Here is a 22,656-nt window from a genome sequence, read left to right as displayed (position 1 = left end):
AAAAGTTTTTTAAAAGTATGATAAAAGTCTCCTGGGAATCCATTTTCTTTAGTAGCTCCTTGACAGATTATTTCCTTAGCTGATGCTGGGTTATTTAAAATTTCTATCTGGTCTGATTGTTTGAGTTTTTTATATTTTTGAAGGCAAGCCTCTATTTCTTTTGTGTTGTGAGCTTTGTCAGGATGGAACTCTGCATAATTCTTTCTGATTTTTCTTTTGATTTCTTCTGGTTTTGTCATGATTTCCTAGGGTTCATTTACTGTTTTATTGGTTTGATTTTCTGCTCCCTTCTTTTTTTTTATCAGATGATTAAAAATTTTATTAGTCTTTTCAAAGAACAAGCTTTTAGTTTGATCAATTATTCTGTGGTGCTTATTCCAATTTATCTATTTCCCACTTATTTTTTTGATATCTCCTCTTTTGTGCTTATTTTCTATTTGTTTATTTGTTGGCTTTCTAATTTTTGAAAATGTATATTCAGTTCATTATTCTTCTACTTTTATTTTGTTTATGAATGTTTGTAAGTATATGTTTTCCCCTGAGGCATGCTTTAGCTTTGTCTCAGATATTTTCATGTTATTTCATCATTATTATCATTCTCTTTTTTACATAGTTTTTGTTTCTATTATTTGTTCTTTAATTAATTCATTATGTAAGATTTCAATTAAGTCCCCATTAGGGTGTGTATCATGTCTATAATCCATGAACCAATTACTATTTTTATTGATTATGGTCTATAAAGCTGAATTAAAGTACTATTTATTTCTACTTTTTTATATTTATTTGCAAAATCTCTGTGCCCTATTACATGTAGTACATGTAATGATTGTTTTGTTGATTTTCTGAACCTAAGATATCTGGGCACTCTTCCTCCTTCACAGGCAAGAGGATGATAGTTCCATAATAGGCAATAATTCCATAATCAATAACTAACCATGCCCAGTTCCAATTTTACACCTAACCCCTTTAGCAATCCTGGGAGGAGACAGGGAAGAGTCTTTGAGGTGCTGGGATGCATGGATGTTTTCAGGGGGGACAAGCATCTGTGGCATGAGGGCTTGTCAAGCTCCTTTTATAAGCCCTGCTTATCCACCTTTTACCCAGCTCTCCGTTGTGGCTCCGAGGAATAGTGGCATGGGAAGAGGCCACACTAGTAAAAAGCAGACGTGCTAAATCGAGTTGAGGATAATGGCTGTAGCAAGTGCTGGGGACACCTTGAAGTGAGTCACACTTCAAAAGTGTCCGGATAATCCAGGATATCTCGGGAGATTCCTCAAGATCTTTGCCTTGCCAATGGAAAAGAGAGTGAGGTTAGAGATAGTGATTCATTGGATTGAGAGGCAGGAGACCAGGATGTGGGCAAATCTGGGAACAGCAGGGGAACCTCTCAGTCAGAGAGCTCCATCCTGCTCCACCCTGTTCCACCCTGCTCCACTCATCACTACTTCTGGGGAAGAAGGCTAGTCTCTGAACTTGTGTACTGAGGCTCCAGAAAAAGATGGAACCAGAAGGAATACGGACATATATCGTACTTTTTCTCTTCATCTTCAGCCGGCTGTTTTTCGCTCGTGAGTGATCCCGCCTCTGCTTTTCTCCAACCCCCACTCCCATCCCCTAGCCCCCAGCTGCACGCGGCAGTCTTTCTCCTTTCTTTAGAAAAGTGCTTCCATGGCCCACGAGCATGTTTATTGGCCTGTGTCCATTCCTCAGTCCTAATGCCAAGTATAGCCACGGGTTCCCTTCCCTCTTCCTTAGTCATGGTACTGCATCGGGTCTGTTCGTAGACTTTTGTGTTTGTGTTTTCCCCCTCCCCCATCAGACCCCCAGTTTCTTTCTGATTCCAACACAAAGTAGGGGAATGGGGTTGGGGAAAGCCGTCTCGGACCCTCACTCATCCCCATTTATATTTCACCTTTTAATTTTTGTTTTTGTTTTTTATTCGCTTTCCTTTCCTCCTTCCGATTTCTTACTGAATTGCCCCTACCCCGGGCATACCGGTACTTCAGGCTAGCTGCCGAGGAACGTGCCAGGAGTCTGGCGGTGGAGTGGGGGTGGGGATCTCAGCTGGGGTATCTGAGAAGTACCACAAATTTAACTACACCCCTTAGTTTCGGGAAACATAAGCCCTTAATGGCTGTGGTCCATTGAGACTTTGGGTTTGTAACTGACCTTGAGAAGGATTAGAAGAGGGGAGGGACAGAAGGTTGCTGCGAAAACTTGTAGAACTTCCTCTTTATCTTTTTGCTGTAGTGGTGGGGAACTACCCCTGGGAGAAGGGCAAGTCTTTGTAATGGCTGCTCTTGAGCTGAGTCAGAGCCCTAAGAGGAAACGGGGTAGAGGTAGGGGGAGGATCTCTGGGCAGGGAAGATGGTGCAAAGCTATTTACTGCAGGGTTTAGCACAGTCCTGGTCGCTTAGCAAGTGTTTAATAAATTTTTTTTTCATTTCATATTTTATTAATGATAACATGTTATGCTTAGTAACAAGTTAAATACATACTAATAACCAAAGTCCCTCATGAGCATCTGTAGTCCTCTTGAAAAACAGAATTCATAAAGTTCCATCATGTACTAAGTTACAAAAAATGAGACATCTTTTAAAATAAAAGATATTAAAAAAAAAGATTAAGCCAGGACAAAAAGATGGCATATATTTTACTTTTATGTATACTAAAAAAACAAAAAATGATTAAAATTGAATGCAGACATTTAATGGACTCATTATTTTAGTGTCCTTGCTAAGGAAGATTTGGCCTGAATATAATTCATGGGCTCAGCGTACCTGAGAAGTTATATTGCTAAAAAATAAAAAGCTAATACTTCTCAACTCCATGAAGGCAAACAGAATAATGTATGACATCCTTAAACACACACAGAGGCAAAGCATAAAATAAAATAATAAACAAAATGTGCTTTAAGAAATCATGCCTTGAAATGAAACAACTGTTGAAGTTTATGAACATCATCGTGTCTTATAATCATTATCTTTTCATGTCTTCACTGCTTGGATCTGATCTTGCAGCCAGTCTACACCTTCTTGTAACCCTTCTCCCTTAATGGCATCACTAGCACAAATATGCCATGGTTTATCTTTGATGTTCTCTAAAGATAGCAACTGAGACACTTTTACAGATGTTACTGCATCTCTAAGATCCATTTTGTTAGCAAAGAATAAAATTGGTATTCGGCGGTTCTTAATATCTGGATGATTCAGGAGAATATCAAGTTCTTTGGCTACAACCATTCTTAATCTGTCACTACTATCAATGACAAAAATAATGGCCTGGCCTTCTTTGTAATAATGTTCCCATAAGTTTCTATATCTCCCTTGACCTGACATGTCAAATACTGTGAAAGACAAGCTGGATGTCTTGAATTTCTCTATACTGAAGCCTATTGTTGGAACTATGTCTTGAGTTTGAGCATTCGAAGGTTTGAGTTTGTTAATGATGGTAGTTTTGCCACTGTTATCCAGCCCAAGGCACAGAACATGAACTTCCTTCTTCTTTAGGCCAAGCAAGCCTGACAGCTTGTCCAGCAATCCCATAATGATGATTCAAATTTTCACAAACCAGCCGCAATTCACCACTAGGGAAGGGGGAAGGAACCTTCCGCGTCCCTGGTCGGGGCACGAAGGACCCCTTCCTCAGCTCTCAGGTCCTATCCAACTCCATCTAAGAGAACTTGCCCAGAGGCCGGAGGGATTCATTCACCCGGACAAGTGGGTCTGGGAAATAGAATCGCCCACGGAGTCCCAAGGGGAATTCTGTTTAATAAATTTTGACTGATTATGGATCTGGTCGACTAGTTGGCACTGGAGATGGAGGGCTAGACCTTGAGTCAGGAAGAGGTGAATTGAAGATCTTAGTCACACTGAGTGGCTGAGTGACCCCCGGAAAGACACTTAACTTGTCTTCCTTAGTTTCCCGGTCGGTAAAATGAAGAGGAAGATAGCAGGGTCGGTTGTGAGGATAAAATGAGATATTTGTGAAATGCTTTGAAAACCGGAAATCACTATGTAAATGCCAGTTATACCCAACTCAAAGCCTTTACTTAGAGTTTCTGATTAGAGAAGTTGGATTAAATATTAGGTGCTAGGGGCAGAAATACAAAAAATTTTAAAATAAATTCCTGTTTACAGTGAACTTAGATTCTAATGGAAGAGATGAATATTTAAATGTACATATATATAAATAAAACACAAATATAAGATTAATAAATACATATACCCACCCAAATAATGAAATACAAGATAGTATGGTCAATTTCAGAGGAGATCAGGGAGGTGGTTTAGTTTAGGGATTTGGGGGCTGGCAGGTGAGAACACCAGGGAGTGAAAGCCTTAGTAGGAGAAGACTACTGAGTGGCCTTAGGAGTTAAGAGAAGGAAGGGCTAGAATTGGTAGTGACTCCTCCTTTTGACAAGGTGCTGGCTAAGGCTGCATGGAAAGAAGGCATGGGCATAAGAGTATGGGAAATGAAGAAGGTGGCTAAGGATAAGCTGTCACTAGGAGAAAAAATTGCATTTCTTCAATTTTTAGTGATTTAGACCTTTTTTTAATGTGACTATTGGTAGCTTTGATTTGTTCTTCTGAAAATTGCCTCTTTATACCCCCTGACCATTTATCTTTTGGGAAATGACCTTTATTCTTATAACTTTGGCTCAATTCTCTGTATGTTTAAGAAAGAAATGAGACTAGATAGTTTGTTGATTAGATAGGGATCTATCCTTGGTTTGATGAGCATAGAGATTTTTTTCTCTGCACTCAGTTGAACAGAACCAAGCTTAATTCTATTTTTGCATAATTTCTACACACATTTCCTCACTTTCATTGAGAGGTAACAGCATAGGTAGCAGTATGGTCTTGGATAGAAGGAAGGTTTTGTATAAACTTCTGCCCATTCTTTCCATCTCTTCAGCAGAGGCTTGACATCCATCTCCAGAGAACAAGCCTTGGGGTCTAGTAAAGCTTTTCTTTTTCTAGAGAGGGAAAGCTGAAGAACCTGGAGCATAGGAAGTTAAGTGACTTGGTTGGGTAGATGTTTTGGTCTGAACATAGGGGCATTTCTTGTCTTCTCAGCTGAAGGCAACCATGACTAATTCCACTTTCACACAGCCCACTTTCAATTTCTGGGGGGATGACAAAGCCCAGGAGTTGAGATGACCTTGGGTAGAAATCAGGAAGTCATTAGGTATTCATCAAGTGCTTACCACATGTTCCAGGGGCTGAGAGTACAAAAGAAAATAAAAGACATTTCCTGCTGTTCAGGACCTCACAGTGCAAGACAACAAGCAAAGAAAGATATACAAAACATATATAAGATAAATAGGAAATAATTAACAGAGAGACTTCCTGTAGAACATGGGATTTTAACTGGGACTAGAAGGAAATAAATAGGTTCAGATGAAAGTGAGAGTCTTTCAAGCATGGTGGACAACCAGAAAGGAAGTGGGTAATGAAGAGAGAAAATAAATTTTCTTTTTTTAAAAAATATTTTTCCATGTTTACATGATTCATTTTCTTTCCTTCCCTCCCCTCCCAGAGCCAACAAGCTGGGTCATACAAATGTTTTCACTTGATACCTATTTCCAACATTGTTCATTTTTGCTATAGAACGATCTTTTAAAGCCTAAACCCCAAATCACATACCCATATATACCTGTGATAAATCATATGTTTTTCTTTTGCATTTCTACTCCCATAGTTATTTCTCTCAATATGGATAGCATTCTTTCCCATAAGTCCTTCAGAAGTGTCCTGGATTATTGCATTGCTATAGGTAGTAAAGTCCATTACATTGGATGGTTCCACAGTGTTTCACTTTCTGAGTACAATGTTCTCCTGGTTCTGCTCATTTGACTCTGCATCAGTTCATTGAGGTTCTCCCAGTTCATATAGAAATCCTCCAGATCATCATTCTTTATAGGACAATAGTATTCTATCACCAACATATACCACAATTTGTTCAGCCATTCCCCAATTGAGGGACATCCCCTCATATCTGATAAATATGAAAAATGATAAAGGCTGGTATAAATATATAAATTAGTAATTTAATTAAAGCCATGCTGATAGATAAGTTATTAGACCATGCACTTGTAAGCATTCAAAACTGCCGCCTCCATTACTGTCTCCGAGTCTCCTAGCCAAGAGCCCTACTGGCAAAGAGCCCACTCCCCCCTAACCCAGGAGATTTAAGCCCTTCCCCGCGTCAAGACGTAGGCCTTCCCAAGCCCAAAAAACCTGGAAACGGAAACAGCTGGACCGTGTTGGATCACAGGAAATGTAGTTTTGATACATTTCTCCTGTCCATAGAAATATATACACTTTTAGATGGCATTTTCCCAATTTTCACTTTTACATATCCCAATTTTTTGCCACCACAAAAAGTGGGGCTATGAATATTTTTGTGCAAATATTTTTCATTATTATCTCTTTGGGGTACAAACCTAGTAGTGTTATTGCTGGAACAAAGGGCATGCACTCTTTTAAAGGCCTTTGCACATAATTCCATATTGTCTTCCAGAATGGTTGGTTTCATTCAAACTCCACCAGTAATGCATTAGTGGCCTAATTTTGCCACAACACCTCCAACGTTTATTATTTCTCTTTACTGTCATATTAGCCAATCTGCTAGGTGTGATGTGGTACCTCAGAGTTGTTTTGATTTGAACTTCTCTAATTAGGAAGGGTTTAGAACACTTTTTCATGTGATTATTGATAGTTTTGATTTATTCATCTGAAAACTGCCTATTCATGTCCCTTGACCATTTGTCAATTGAGGAATGGCTTGATTTCTTGTAAAATTTACTCAGTTCCTTATAAATCTGATAAATTAGACCTTTGTCAGAGCTTTTTGTTGTAACCTCTCTCAACCTCCAATTTCTTGCTTCCCTTCTAATTTTGGTTGTATTGGTTTTGTCTGTACAAAACCTTTTTAATTTAATATAATCAAAATTGTTCACTTTACATTTTGTAAATGTTCTCCATCTCTCTATTGGTCTTAAATTCCTTCCTTTCTCATAGATCTGTCAGAAATACTATTTTATGTTCATCTAATTTGTTTATAATTTTCCTCTTTATATTTAAGTCATTTACTAATTTTGAATTTATCTTGGTTTAGAGTGGGAGATGTTAAGATTAAAAATGATAAAGACTGATATAATAATAGAAATTAATAGTTTAATTAAAGCCATGGCCATGTTGGTAAATATATATATAAGACTGCACCTATATTTTATATTTACCGCCAGAACCCATCTTCTAGCCAGCCCTCAGGAAGGTCAAGAGGCATTCTTTTGGGTCCTCCTCTCATTTAAACTGTCCTATGCGTGGGGATGTTGGACCATGGGAAATGTAGTTTGATAGTGTCCACGTGTCCATAGAAAATTTTGCTAGACACTTCCAAATAGCACTTCCCGGAATTTAACAAACATGATCTAAACCTAATTCCTCCCTTACTGTTTTCCAATTCTCCCAGCAGTTTTTGGCAAATAGTGGGCTCTTGTTCCCAAAAGCCATTATCTTTGGTTTTATTGAACACTATTGTTGTAAGTGGTTTTAACCCTTGTTAATTATTAATATTAATAATATTAATGATAACATTAATTATTAATTAAGTATTGGTATGGGTATTACCAATAGTTGTTACTGGTGTGGACAAACTTGAGGTTGACTGTTGAGGAAAATGGCTGCTCTAGCAGGTAAAAGAAAACTCCTACTTAGGCCAGTTATATAAAACTAATTATTATAACTATAAATAATTGTATAAAAAGGAGAGTCAAAGGAAAGTAGATATTGCTAAGGGATTCCATATTAACTAATAAAATTCTATATAAATTCCCAACCAATCTTTCCCTCATAGGAAGCCTTCTTGATTGCTAATAGTGATCCTGCTTCCCAAATACCTATCTTTCTAGCCTATACTAAATATAACCTTGTAATCAGAGAGGAATCAGTCATATTTCTTTTCCTGCTGCTCAGATGAAAAAAGCAGCTTTCAGAATCTTCATCAACTTTCTCCACTCAAGACAGCTCTCTCTTTTCTGCCACCTACTGGGCTCAGCACTGGTAATCCTTGGTCTCTGGTCTGCTAGGATCATTTCAAGAGATAAATTCACCAGAAATTTCTCCCAACTCACAGAGCAGCCTCCTCAAACAACCTTCCTTATTCAGGATCATTCAAAGAGTCAGTCCATTGCTCCAACTGTTTTACCCAAAGCTCCTTGAGAAAATTCTCTTTCCATGAGTCATCTTTGAGATTGTATTTTTGCTTAAAGAAATCCAAACCCTCAACTCTCTTTATCTATCTATCAACAATATATTATTTCCTAATCATCTGACTACACTCCATTCTTAACTAAGCTAATTATTCCTACATTACAATTATCATTACACTATCTTGCTGCTGTCATTTACTCCGAGTCTATTCCATTGGTCCACCCTTCTATCTCTTAGCTTTGATGATCACTACTTTATAGTATAGTTCAAGGTCTGGTACTACTAGGCCTCATCCTTCACATTTTTTCACTAATTTCCTTGATATTCTTGATCTTTTGTTCTAGATGAACTTTGTAATTATTTTTTCTAATTCTATAAAAATTTTTTTTGGTAGTTTGATAGGTATGGCACTGAACAAGTAAATTAATTTAGGTAGGATTGTCATTTTTATTATATTAGCTCATCCTACCCATGAGCAACGAATGTTTTTTTTAATTGTTTAGATCTAGTTTTATTCATGTGAAAAATGTTTTGTAGTTGTTTTCATATAATTCCAGAGTTTGTCTTGGCAGATAAATTCTCAAATATTTTATGTTGCCTATAGTAATTTTAAAAGGAGTTTCTCTTTCTAACTCTTGCTGCTGGGTTTGTAATAAGGGAGTAATGTGGCTGATAACAGGGGAGCTGGTGGTACCAGTGAAGTCACCTGGCCAGGGAGCTTGTAACTTCTGTAGCTGGTGATTTGGGACTGCCAGGGATATGTTGCCTGAGCTGTGATGCCTAGTCAGTCTCCCTGCTGTCTGTAGGCTCCTTTAAGGTGGAGAATGAGGAGCCCCTCCCTGCTGGAGTGAAAGCAGTAAACACCAGGAAGTGAAGCTCGCACATTTCCTGAATAAAATGGATGCCTGGCCAGTACTTCCTTGGAGTCAAGTGGTTGCTATTCTCACCTCTCCTCAGCCTCTTAGCCTAGGTTGACGTTATAATTAACTGCAGAAGCTCACAGTTTCAGGCTAAGGCTTTATTTAAAAACAGGAGGGAAAACTGAGGAAAGAGGGTTTAGGGTCTGGAGAAGCTGTTGCTAAGGGTGACTGGCCAGTGTTGGCAATGGACCTAGAAGGTAAGATCAGGCTGAGGGAACCAGCCCCTCAGCCAGGGAAAATTTCCACTGCCCTGATATTAAGTGATCCACCAGCTAGACAGATGAGGTTGATGATTTGGTTTAGGGGTGTCCCTGTTGCTAGGCTGACCTAATCTAATTTCCTACCCATGATCCACCTCCCTCAACCTGGGGTCCCCAAGGGAAGTCCAGGGGTAGCTGGGAGTCTGGGTGAGGTCAAGGAAATTATCCCCCCCAGGTTGATTCAGCAGGGGTATTTATAGTCCTAGCTCAAACTGTCAGGTCTTGGGATTGGCACCTACTGGGCCAATGTTCCATTCTCCTAACTGCCAAGATTGCCTAGGGTAATTTGCAAATGCAAGAGATCTTGTATAAATCCTGCATTACAGGTTTTGTTGGAAATATATAGAATGCTGATGATTTATGTGGGTTTATTTAGCACCCCACAACTTTGCTAAAATTATTAATTATTTCCACTAGCTTTTTAGTTGATTTTCTCAGATTCTATAGGTATACCATCATGTCATCTGTAAAGAGTGGTAGTTGAGTTTCCTCATTGCCTACTTTGATCCCTTCAATTTCTTTTTCTTCTCTAATTGCTACTTCTAGCATTTCTAGTATAATATTAAATAGTAGTGGTGTTAATGGACATCCCTGCTTCTTTCCTGATCTTACTGGGAATGCTTCTAACTTAGCCCCATTATAGATGATACTTCCTGATGGTTTTAAATAAATATTGCTTATTATTTTGAGGAAAGGCCTGTTTATTCCTATACTTTATAGTGTTTTCAATAGGAATGGGTGTTGTATTTTATGCAGGCTTTTTCCTGCATCTATTGAGATAATCATGTGATTTCTATTAGTTTGGTTTTTGATAAGGTCATATATGCTGATGGTTTTTGAACCGTCTTTGCATACCTGCATATAAATCTCACCTGGTAATTGTGAATAATCCTTGTGATAATTTGTTGTAGTCTTTTATTTAATATTTTTATATCGATGTTCATTAAGGATATTGGTCTGTAGTTTTCTTTCTCTGTTTTTGGTCTTCATGGCTTGGGAATCAGTACCATATTTGTGTCAGAAAAAGAATTTACTTAGACTCTTTCTTTGCCCATTTTGTCAAATAATCTGTTGATTATTAGGATTAATTGTTCTTTAAATGTTTGATAGAATTCACTTGTGAATCCATCTGGCCCAGGGGATTTTTTTCTTGGGGAGTTCCTTGATGGCTTGTTCAATTTCTTTTTCTGAAAAGGGATTAAGTATTCTATTTCATCTTCTATTAATCTAGGCAATTTATATTTTTGTAAATATTCATCCATTTCATCTATATTGCCATAGCATTGGGTGAAATTGCTCCTAATGATTGCCTTAATTTTCTTTTTATTAGAGTTGAGATCACCCTTGTCATTCATGATACTGTTAATTTGATTCTATTCTTTCTTTTTTAAATTACATTAGCTAGTACTTTATCTATTTTATCTGTTTTTTCAAAATACCAGCTGTTAGTCTTTTTTATTAGTTTAATAATTCTTTTACTTTCAATTTTATTAATTTCTCCTTTGATCTTTAGGATTTCCAATTTGGTCTTCATCTGAGGGTTTTTAATTTGTTTTTTTTTCCTAGTTTTTTTAGTTACATGCCTAATTCACAAATCCTCTCTTTCTATTTTTTGTTAATATTGACACTCAGGGATATAAATTTTCCTAAATACTGTCTTTCTCTGTAGCCCTTAAATTTTGATATGTTGTTTCTTCATTGTCATTTTCTTCAATGAAATCCTTAATTATTTCTACAATTTGTTCTTTAACCCACCAGTTTTGGAGAATTAGATTATTTAATTTCCAATAAATTTTTAACTTGCCTCTCTATGTACCCTGTGAAGGGTTAAATTTTTGGGGTAGGAGTTTGAACAAAAGTTAGGAGAGCAGAGTCTTAAACACAACACACTTAGTTTATTATTAGGAAAGTATGGATAGAAAATAGAAAGGAGGAAAGTGAGAGTAATCTTATAATATCTTATAACTATACCTAAGATCCCAATCCTAACTAAAATTTTCTTTAAAACCCTAAATCTGTCTGCCTTCGAGGGCAGTTGCTTCTGTCAGGGCAAAGCCCAGGCCTAAACTTCACTGTTCTGACTATCCAATATCTATCTACCTATCTATCCAAGATAATTAATAATCAATAAGGTTGTTAAAGCCTTAAATCTGTTTCTCAGTCTCCTCACAGTCCCATAGAGAGCAAGCCACATACTCCTCTCTCCAGGAGACCCAAAGACAAAAGCCTCTTCCAACTACCAGCTGTGACTGACTAACTCTTAGCCATACCCTTCTAAATGTCAGCAACTGACAGTTTGCATAGCAAGGGAGCTCTTACTCAGAAATCTTTCTGCTTCCTTTCCTCTTAAATAGAAAAAGGGAGAAATTAAGAAAAACTCTCTTAACAACCCTTACTAATTATAATTTTAATAATAATTTTATAATGATGATCTGAAAAAGTTGCTTTTTTGATGAAAAAACATTTTTTTATTATTTCTGCTTTCCTGCATTTGTTTGTGATGTTTTTATGCCCTAGTACATGGTCAATCTTTATGAATGTACCATGTACTGCTGAAAAGAAGGTGTATTCCTTTTTATCCCTGTTCACTTTTCTCCATATATCTGTTAACTCTAATTTTTCTAAAATTTCATTCACATCTATTACTTCTTTCTTATTTATTTTTTGGTTTGATTTATCTAGATCTGATAGAGGAAGGTTCAGGTCTCCCTCTAGTATAGTTTTACTATCTGTTTCCTCCTTAAACTCCAATAATTTCTCCTTTAAAAATATGGATGCTATACCATCTGGTGCATATATGTTGAGTCCTGATATTTTTTCATTGTCTATATTGCCTTTTATCAAGATGCAATTACCTTCCTTATCTCTTTCAATCAGATCTATTTTTGCTTTAGTTTTGTCAGAGATTGTGATTGCTACTCCTGCCTTCTTTTTCTCAGTTGATGCCCAATGAATTCTGCTCTAGCCTTTTACCTTTACCCTGGGTGTGTCTACCTGCCTTGTATGTGTTTCTTGTAGACAACATACGGTTAGATTTTGGTTTTTAATTCACTCTGCTATCTGCTTCTGTTTTATGAGTGAGTTTATCCTATTAACATTCAGAGTTATGATTATCATCTGTTTATTCCCCATCATTTTGATTTCTTCTTTTAATCCTGCCCTTTCTTCTTTCACTATTTCCCTCCACACTGGTTTTACTTTTAATCAGTCCCTCTTTCCCCCTACTCATTTTAAAAATATGGAACACTTCACGAATTTGCTTGTCATCCTTGTGTAGGAGCCATGCTAATCTTCTCTGTATTGTTCGAATCTGAGTTGAAGCAAGCTCAGAAAATAAAATTTCAGCTTTGAATTCTCTTCCTTTTCCACCTCCTTGACCACATATTGAGAAAGCAAGGAAAACAAAACCTGCTGAAAATATGCATGGTCAAGCAAAACAAATCCCAAAATTGTCCAAGTCCAAAAAATAAAAAATGCTTCCCTCTGCATTCATCATGACCTGTCTACCTGGAGGTTTCATTCAGCAGGTTTCATTATGAATCCTCTGGAACTACTGTTAGTCCTTGTGTTGGTCAGAATTCCAAAATCATTTAAACTTGATTGTAACTTGGACAGCTCAAGAGAGCCAAAACCCCAGAGAGAGAGACAGAAACAGAGACAGAGAGAATGAGAGAGACAGAGGCAGAAAAAATGAGAGAGAGAGACAAACTGACAGAGAGACAAACAGACAGACAAAGAGATATTCTTCTTCCTGCATGAGTTTAAAAAACCCTCTTAGCTCTACCTCCATTGCCATGTTCTTCTGGTTCTGCCACATTGTCAGTTGGGACACTCACCCTCATGGGGAACCCTGGAGTTCAGCTTTCCAGACATGCCATGTGACTTTGTGACTCCTAGATTCCTATTACCAATGTGCCCAGGATCCAAGGTCCCTAAATAATTACTTCACACAACTCACTACTTAGCACTCTGCTTGAAACACAATAGGAGCTTAAGAAATTCATATTGGTTTCATTTGACTTTCCCTTGTAGAAGGAATGTGATAGAATTCAGTCTTTATTCATGGAAATAGTTCTTAATTTAGGAATTAATTGTTTTTGAATATTTGACGGAATTACCATATTAGACCAAATATAATATGATACTACGACCCTGTTATAGGCAAATATAAGATAAGATATAACAATAGGTAGAAAGGAATATAACAATGCACAGACAGCAGGACACAAAAGCTGTGCTGGAAGAGATGGACATTTTGAGTAGAATCCAGAGTGAGCTGTAGTGGTTGGGAGTCTGAACTGCCAAGAGCAAGGAGTAAGGTGCTTAGCAACTTGGATCCAGTTAGCTGTTTTGTATCCTGTCTTTGGAGGTCTTGGGGAAACATCAAGCAAGTGTCAAGACTGTTGGAAGGTCAAGTCACTGTGATTGGGTGGACTGATCACAGAGTGTCTCTAACCCAGTCTGTGGATTACTAGCTGTAGAAGGATTTGTCTGGTCTCAGCTTGAAGCAACATCTCCAGGAACATAAGAAATCCCCTTTGACTCCAAAGCCCACAGCAGCCACTCCTGTCTGCCTGTGCTGGAGGCAGTGAAGCCAGTACATTCCAAATTGGTAGTAGGCTGACCCTTTAGCATTAGATTAGTTTAACCCTATCCTACCTTCCTTCCCAAGACTTTATTAAACAGTTTCATAACTTCCTGACTATTTTCCTTCTCCACAACCAAACAAGGACCCATTATTTGTATTGTTTATTCCCTGTCTTGAGTGAGGAAGACAGTTGGGTTTAACTGCCATTCTCAGTCCTGGCTCCACAGCATTGTCCTGTATTTGTGGGAGTGGGTGTGATTCCTCAGTGTACTTGTGTGTCAGGTAGTTAACCTACTTATCCCATCATTCCTCCATCATCCCCTTCTCCCTCTACTATCCCAGTGTATTTATTTTACCCCCTAAAATTTCCAATATAGTGCAATCCCAAGTATTTTGAAGGGTAACTCAGAAAGAGGAAACACACTATTTTATTTTCTTCTTTTAAATTACAACTTTCTCTTAACTCGTGAATAATGCAGACACTTCATGTTTGAAGTTTTTTCAAGGTCCTAAAAACAAGTTAAAGAAGTTTTCATGCCAACACTTTATTAAATATGTATTACCTTTATAGATACTTGTGAGAAACTACCTTCCAATATTTAATCATGTTCTCTTTCCTCTTCTATTTCCTCATCTCCAGAAGTGGAAACATCATTCGAGTCATCTTTGTCACCCTCTTCTTCCCAGAAAACATGATCTTCACTACCATCCATACTGTTTGATAGACATTTTAAAAATCCAAACACAATGGACAATTTGAGATTTTTCTCCCAAGTGGTTTTGATCCAGTTCCCTAATACAGTGATAGATGGTTTTTAAATTTTTCCTGATGGAGTAAATTCATGGTTTCTGGCCAACATCCACTTGTTATATTCTTTCCTCATATGATCTTTGAATGGCTTATTAATATATCTAACATTTGTAATTTGGATGTCATTCCTCCTGGAATAACAATTACTAGGTCCGTGCATATTTCAGCAATTCTCTTCTTCACATTTTCAGTCAGGTGGCCCTTGAATGATTGAGTACAAGCATTCCTCTCTGACACAGTAATGCACCCTGATGCCTACCCCAGATCACATTCAACCAATGTTCTTCATTCATCCATCCCTTTTCCTGCACACAAAATATCACTTCTGATGGTAACTTTTCCTTATGTAATGTTTTATGCCTTAAAATTATACAAGGAGTCAGTTTTCACCCATCAGCTGTGACTGCAAGCATCACAGTCATTCTAGTTTTCTCATTTCCAGTAGTTTTAATCAACACTGATTTGCTGCCTTTAGTATTAATGGTGGCATTTGACAGTCTTATGGGGAAAACCTGGGGTTTAACTTATATATTATCTGGGTTCAGAGGAAGGGTGGGTAGGAGACAGGACAAACAATAGCCTGGGACCTAACAAGTTGGAGAAATACAATTCAAGAATGGGTTTGGCAGTTGGAGGGAGTGACAGTTGAGATCCAACTGCCACCACAGATCCACTTAGCCAGGGAGTCTGTGAGTCTAACAAATGAGTAGACTTGGACCAAAGAATTATAAAATACAGGTTTAATACAGACTATAAGAGGTCACACTTAGCCTAAAACACTAAGGATCAAACCTAGGGTTAAAAGTTGAAGATCTGGGAAATCCCTACACTATTCTGAATAGGCAGCTAAGATACCAGGGACAAATGGGATCTCACAGATGTGATCTGATGGTCTTGATCTGATGTAGTCCATATATACTCCAAGAGCACAGGAACCAGCTGAATAACTCTTCAGAGGAAATCAGGGAGACTGGCTTTGTTTGTCTACCAAGCAAGTCAGAAATCTCAATCTCTACTTCTTGATCCTGGCAGTTGTAAGTTCCTAGGTGGTGCTTTGAGATCCCTAAAATCCACAGGTCTCTCAAGTCAGTGGCTTCTCAAAAAACCCTTCAAAATTCCAACTTCTTGAGAGAGTTCACTGTGTTCCATCTGGAATCTCAGCTCCTGCCTCTCTCTCTAAGCTTCTAAAATGCTTCAAACCTATTTCCCTCTTACAACGGAATATCAAAACAAACAGGTGTTTGGTTGGCATTTCCCATCTGCCTCAGGGGATAGCCTTGCTTTTTACATATGCTCAGGTGCACAATTCACAACAGTTCCAAACCTGGAATATAATGTGAATGCGACTTTCAAAGGTACATATCAGGGGGAAAAAGTTGCACTATATTCGGGCTACTATGGTAAGTTGTGAATCCATCTGATCCTAGAGTGTTTTAATATCCTGTTTAATTTATTCTTCTGACATTACTTTATTTATCTCCTCTATTTCTTGTTTGGTCAATTTGGGCATTTTATGTTTTTTTTGGGAAATATTAATATTTTATTTCCCCAGTTTTCTGAACAAGTACCTAAATCCAGTAATCTTTGATCTTAATTTTTTAGGTATTTGTTGAGATGTCCTCTTTCTCTTTGCTGATTTTAGTCACTTGGTTTTCTTTTCCCTTCTTTGTCTAAACTTCCTAATAGTTTATAAATTTTATTAGTCTCTTACGCAAATTATTTTATTAATCAATTGTTATTTTTATATTATAGATTTTCCCCTGTGATTTAAGTGATTAATATATTCAAGTGATAGACAAACATACATGCACACCCATATATTTAAAGTAGCAGTCAGATAAAAGGTCTCTGGCGTTGACAGTATACTAGACATAGTAAATATAAAATTGAAATTGTCTAGGTGAGAAATAAGTCCCTCAATTAATTCAGTGGTAGAAAGGATTCCACTGAAATGATGATGTTACCTATGATATGCAAGATGGTACAGAGCAAAGTTTAGTTTCTTGTCTATAAAATGGGAAAATTATACTTGTAGTGGCAAACTCACAGGTTGGTTGTGAGGAACCCTGAATGTGTTATGGATATACAAGCAATTGTCGTGATGATGCTCATTTGAATTTGCTTAGTGACATACAGTCCTTGATGCTTTTAGGCAGAGAATTGAAGTCTCAGACCAAGGAAATGAATAAAGAAGTTTATGTATGAATTATTTGTGGGAATATGGTGAGTGAATCCATTAGAACAGATATTTATTCAAATCCTGGTGCCTGTTGAAAAGCAGAGAGACCTGGAACATTCCTCCTATAAGATAAAGTTAATGTTGGATGTGCAAAATTATTAGAGCAGGCATTGAATGAGTGACCCAGGTTGTAGGGTTTGTCCAGGGACTCTATGCCTGTATGAATCTATATCTATGAGTATACTCAATAACTCTATTTCCAAGACTCAAATTAGAGTTTTAAGTGGTGTCCTGAAGTTGAAAGAGAAGGAGAAAGGTGCAATTTTCTTTGAGTATGGCAATGAGTTCAGTTTCCTGTATGTAGATGTTAGAAGGAGTGATTGGGATTGTGAGGATGCACAAAAAGGGAAAGGGAAGATTCAGAAACAGAAACAGAATATGGCTGAGTAAAGGATCTGAGGTGGAAGTGAGAGAACTTCAGGTCAGCATGGTGCATGGAGCAGAAGGGAGAGAATAGGGAGAGAGCAACTCTAATCTCCTGGTCGGCCATTTATTCCCACTGTGCTATTTTGTTCCTCTTGCAGGATGTCACAGACTTCAATTTAACTTCATTGCCATGTCCAATCCTGATCAAGAACCATCCTCATATTCAGCTCTTGGCTATCTAGATGATCAATTATTCCTTCATTATGACAGTAAGAACCAACTAGAGCTTCGGAACACTTCATTAGAGATGAATGCAAAATGCAATGTTACACAAAGAGACATTTGGAAGAAAGAGACTGAGAATCTGAAGGAGATGAGATGGAAACTCAGAACAACTCTGGCAAAAGTCATACAACAAAACCAACAAAACACTAGTAAGTTTGGGGCTTAGGAGAGTAGGGGCTTCATCAGTTTGGGATTCCCTCTTATCTAGAGACTGTCAGACACAGGGGAGAGGTTACTGAATTGGGAGTCAGATGACCAGGATGTGAATCATCAGCTCTGTCCCCTGCTCCTTGTATCACCTTGGGCAAGGAATTTAACCTTCTTGAGCCCTAGTTTCCTCAATGTATAATGGGGAATGGAGGGGGGGGATCCTTTCCATTTCTGAATCCTTGATTCAATGAATTGGGATGAGGAGATCTGAGTTCTCTTCTTTTCCTATTCCTTTATGAGAGGGAATGTGAGATTTCAGGGACTATTGAGGAGGGAACAGGAAGGTACTTGGGAGAAGACTCTTCCAATTAGGTAAATAAGGAGAGAAGGATCTTTAACCAGTCTGGGGTTGGGGATGGGGTCAGGCTCTCACACCCTGCAGGTAATACTTGGCTGTGACCTCCATAAAAATGGCAAGACTAGAGGATTTTTGAAATATGGCTATGATGGAGAAAACTTCCTCACCTTCCAACTGGAGACACTCACGTGGAAAGCAGACCATCCTGCTGCTATCAGCATAAAGAATGACTTTGACACAGATTTAATAGAAACAAAGCTCAATAAAGCAAAAGTGGAACAAGAATGTCCTAATCAACTTCAGGCTTATCTGACAGTTTGGAAGGAGAAAAAAGGTACATGGGATGGTGGCCTTTACTCCAACTCCCTACAAGATCCATTCTTATGCCCCTGATCCCCTGCTTGAGCCTTTTGCTTTCCTGTGAACAGAGTTAGAAATTCAGTTCTACTTTTGTCTGTAGATAGACTCGAAGAATCCATGGTAATCCCTTTAGGGACCAGCATGGCTATACCTGGGTACCAATACTCTTGCTCCTTGGGCAGCATAGACCCTTGGGTGCTAGAGTTACTACATGGCCTAGACTGAGTTATTGTTGGTGTTGATGGTAGAGGTGAGACTCTCCATGTCCCTTTGTAGGACAGAGGCCATAGCTTTATCTCTTCCTTAATTTTGATCTTTTCCCATAGCATCCCCTTCACTGCATGTGAGAAAAAAGCAGAATCAAGAGGGGAAGAACACTCTGACGTGTTGTGCTTACAACTTTTTTCCTGGGGAAATTAAAATGACCTGGCTGAAGGATGGACAAGCACTGAGTCAAAAGGACCAGGAAGAAGGAATCTTGAGGCCTAGTGGGGATGGCACCTACCAGACTTGGATATCTATAGACACTAACCCTGAAGAGTTGAATTACACATGCCATGTGGAACATCAAGGAATGAACCAAACCCAGGCTGCACCTTCAGGTGAGGAATAGTGACAGAGTCATAATTAAGAGGGACCTGGGATGAAGCCAGGATCCTTGTTGGAAAAAGAGCCTTAGTTTCCACATATATTCAGTTGTAAGGGGTAAAAATAAAAGGGTTGGACTAAATTTATCAGAGTGTGGTCACCAGGAATTAATTCCAAATGATTTTTTTATCAATTTATTTATAAAATAGAGGGAAAGAGTGAAAGTAGAGAAATGAGAAAGAGAGCAGATTAAGAAATCTAGCTTAATGAGCTAGCTAGACTATTTGCTCAAGCCTTGACTTTACCCCAGCAGGGCTTCAGAAGCCCCAGCTTGAGGGCCTAAAGGTCATTTAACAAGGGTTTAGCCACAAGGCCTCCTCCCAGATGAGGGGCTCCTCTGGAGGCTAGTACCTCCAGGAAAGCCAGAAAAGGGAGTCAGCCTTTTTTACTTACCCATGTGGTAGTTCCAAGGGGAAATAGAAAGCGGTCTGAAGTTCTTAGCCAGAGCTTCTCCAGGGTCAAGTTCAAGATGAAAAGACCACCTCACAGGAAGTTCTTGCCACTTATAAAGACTATTACTTTCGTCACTTCCTGTACTTTCCTCCTACTTTATGTGTACCAATTACAGCTAATGCTTTGTTTAGGACTGCCCAGGGGACAGGCAGCCGATTCTGATTCATCACTTACTATAGCACACATGGGTCACAGACCTCCCCATAAGGATAAGTGAGGTGTGCATGCTTCTGATGATTAAATCTAAAAAATGGGCAAGGGAGAGCTAATCCCATATTCATAAAGTGAATGAGTTGGACATGATTATCTCTAGTTCCCTCTCAGTTTTAAGAGTATATGGGTCTAAGGGAGCTTGCTTCCCCACCAAGATGGTGTATGAAAGGGTGCTTTAGTCAGTGTCCTGATTTCATGGCAAAGCTTCAAAATCCTTTTCCCCTTAGTGTCCTTATAGAAGTCAAGATTTCTCTCAGTCCTATTGGATTTTAGTAGAAAGTCTCCTGACTCTTGTTAGAGTCAGAAGAGACCTATCATAGAGCTTTATGTCTACCACTTATCACCCTTGACACTACAGACAAGGTCCTAGAATTTCCTGAGACTCAGCTTCCCCCTCTGCAAAACAAGAACTATAACAGGACTTACATTATCTACCTCTCACACTAGTTGTTCTGAGGAAAGTTCTTTGTCCACCTGAAAGTGTAACAGAAATTTAAGCTATTGTTCTCATCAGGGATGTCTCTTCCAGGTCCTGTTCCAAAGGCACACCAGAAGTGGGTTATTCCAGTTGTTATTGCTGCTATTATTGCTGTTGCTGTTTTTGCTGTCTCTGTTGTAAGAAGATGCAGAGGGTGAAGGAGTTCAGACATGATGAGTCATGTGTTAAAAGAGTTTTTTAAATCTCTCCCTCTGTCTCTTTAAGAGGTAAGGTAGCAGAAATATTTCTCAATAAGAGCCCTTAACTGATGGGCTTCTGTGTAAGAGCTATGAAGATTCCATTACCTAGGAAACAAGGATCTCATTTAAGAAAAAGAACTCTTTGAGTCTCTGGAATCCTATGGAGCAGGGTATCTGTTTCTGCTCACACTGGCAGTTTTTACTGTTAAGAGTTTGGGTCGAGAAACTGATTTAAGGAGGTTGGAGGAGAAAAGGATTTATTGATTAGCTTAGATAGGTAGCTAGATAGTGAATATAATTTTAGATAGAGAGTATAGAGGAGTTAGAAGAAGAACACATAGAACCTTCCCAAGAAGGCAGTTAGGTTTAGGGTTTCTTAGAAATTTTAGTATAGGAGGTCATCTAGGTAGCTCAGTGGAGTGAGAGTCAGGCCTAGAGATGGGAGGTCCTAGGTTCAAAGCCGGCCTCAGACACTTCCCAGCTGTGTGACCCTGTGCAAGTCACTTGACCCCCATTGCCCACTTTACCACTCTTCCACCTATGAGCCAATTCACAGAAGTTAAGGGATTAAAAAAAAAAGAAAAGAAATTTTAGTATAGGATTTGGATTTTAGGCATAGTTATAAGATATTAGAGTGATCATCGTACTTTTCTCCCTCCTATTTCCTATCCATACTTCTCAGAATAAATGTTTGTGGTTTATCAAACTTCTCTCTACTTGTGTCAAATTCCTATCCCAAAATTTTAACCCTTTACACATGGGAATGATAAACATGTATTCAAGTGCTGATTCCAATGAGAAAGAAGTTCTTAGGTCAGTCTTATGTCTCTCTCTACATATTTTTAAAGTTAATTAATTAATTAAAACTATTTTCCCATGGTTACATGATTCATGTTCTTTCCCTCCCCTGTCTTAGAGCTAATGAGCAATTTCACTGGGTTTTACATGTATCATTGTTCTATTTCCTATTTCCATATTATTACTATTTGTAATAAAGTGATCATTTAAAGTCAACATCCTCCATCATATCCCCATTGAACCATGTGATCAATGATATGTTTTTTCTTCTGTGTTTTTACTCCTATAGTTCTTTCTCTGGATGTGTATAGCATTCTGTCTCATAAGTCCCTCAACCTTGCTCTGGATCCTTGCATTGCTGCTAGAAGAGAAGTCCGTTATGTTCAATTGTGCCACAGTGTATCAGTCTCTGTGTACAATGTTCTCCTAGTTCTGCTCCTTTCACTCTGCATCAATTCCTGGAGGTCTTTCCAGTTCACATGGAATTCCTCCAGTTCATTAATCCTTCCAGCACAATAGTTTTCCAGCACCAACAGATACCACAGTTTGTTCAGTCATTCCCTAATCGATGGGCACCCCATCATTTTCCAATTTTTTGCCCCCACAAAGAGCACAGCTATTGTTATGATGATAATAACAGAGAATTGGAGAAGCAGATAATGTGTCAGGGTCAATATTAGAGCTTCAAGTCAAAGGCCAGAGATTGACAGGCTTCAGTGAGGAAAGGAGGGGGCTAAACACTCCTGGCTCTCAAACCCCTCCCCCTCTAACTGCTACTGTTTCAGTTGGTAATGAAGACAGGAATAAGATTCTTCTGGTAAATTTCTGTTATGGCTGAAACCCCAATTGATGTTCCTTTTCTTTAATTTATATTCCTCTCAGGTCAGTTAGAGGAGTATATAGAAGCTAGCTAGCTAACTGTTGATGGACAGAGGAGATCTTCTTAAACTGGCAGCAGACAGGATTCAAATTTGATATCCAGACTGAGTTGTGAGTATTTTCCCCAAATAATTACCAGGCACAGATTTGAAGATAAAGATTATATTAAGTAATAACAAGGAAAACTAGAGAAGGTTAATGAAGATTTTAGGATAATGAAAGGAGACCCTAAACTGTTAAGTTGATGCTGTCCTTCCCCCTCCCCACAGGAGGGGATGAAGGCACTTAACTAAAACTGGCACTCTTGCTATTAATGAATATCTTTACTCTCTAATCACTAAGTAATTATATATTAATATTAATGAAGAATAGTAATAACAAACAGGCTAACCCTATGAGTAGAAACCACTGGCTTATGCTACAATGGCCAC

General features: G+C 38.3%; 2 protein-coding genes and 1 non-coding gene across 3 annotated transcripts in view; 1 reads left to right on the top strand and 2 right to left on the bottom strand.

The window, feature by feature from the left end:
* The window catches only part of LOC123239361 (hereditary hemochromatosis protein homolog), a 70,790-nt gene extending 49,823 nt beyond the window's left edge, over window positions 1–20,967 (top strand). Inside the window, exons 2-5 of the mRNA XM_044666636.1 lie at window positions 17,562–17,837; window positions 18,264–18,530; window positions 18,883–19,158; window positions 20,400–20,967. Of these exons, the coding sequence (XP_044522571.1) occupies window positions 17,594–17,837; window positions 18,264–18,530; window positions 18,883–19,158; window positions 20,400–20,506 (894 nt within the window). The 5' untranslated portion in view covers window positions 17,562–17,593 and the 3' untranslated portion in view covers window positions 20,507–20,967. The remainder of the gene's footprint in view (window positions 1–17,561; window positions 17,838–18,263; window positions 18,531–18,882; window positions 19,159–20,399) is intronic.
* LOC123239362 (ADP-ribosylation factor-like protein 6) lies at window positions 2,660–3,545 on the bottom strand. The gene has a single exon (XM_044666638.1). It carries the CDS (start codon window positions 3,543–3,545, stop codon window positions 2,988–2,990), a length of 558 nt encoding a protein of 185 aa, XP_044522573.1. The 3' UTR covers window positions 2,660–2,987.
* Window positions 12,632–12,742, bottom strand: LOC123243359. Its single transcript, XR_006505905.1, has one exon. It is a non-coding gene; the product is annotated as a U6 spliceosomal RNA (small nuclear RNA).
* Window positions 20,968–22,656: the final 1,689 nt, after the last annotated feature.

The sequence above is a fragment of the Gracilinanus agilis genome, chromosome 3 (genome assembly GCF_016433145.1).
Source record: "Gracilinanus agilis isolate LMUSP501 chromosome 3, AgileGrace, whole genome shotgun sequence".
Lineage (NCBI taxonomy): Eukaryota > Metazoa > Chordata > Mammalia > Didelphimorphia > Didelphidae > Gracilinanus > Gracilinanus agilis.
Note: the sequence above shows the minus strand (reverse complement) of the source record. Positions and strands in the feature narration are given on the sequence as shown.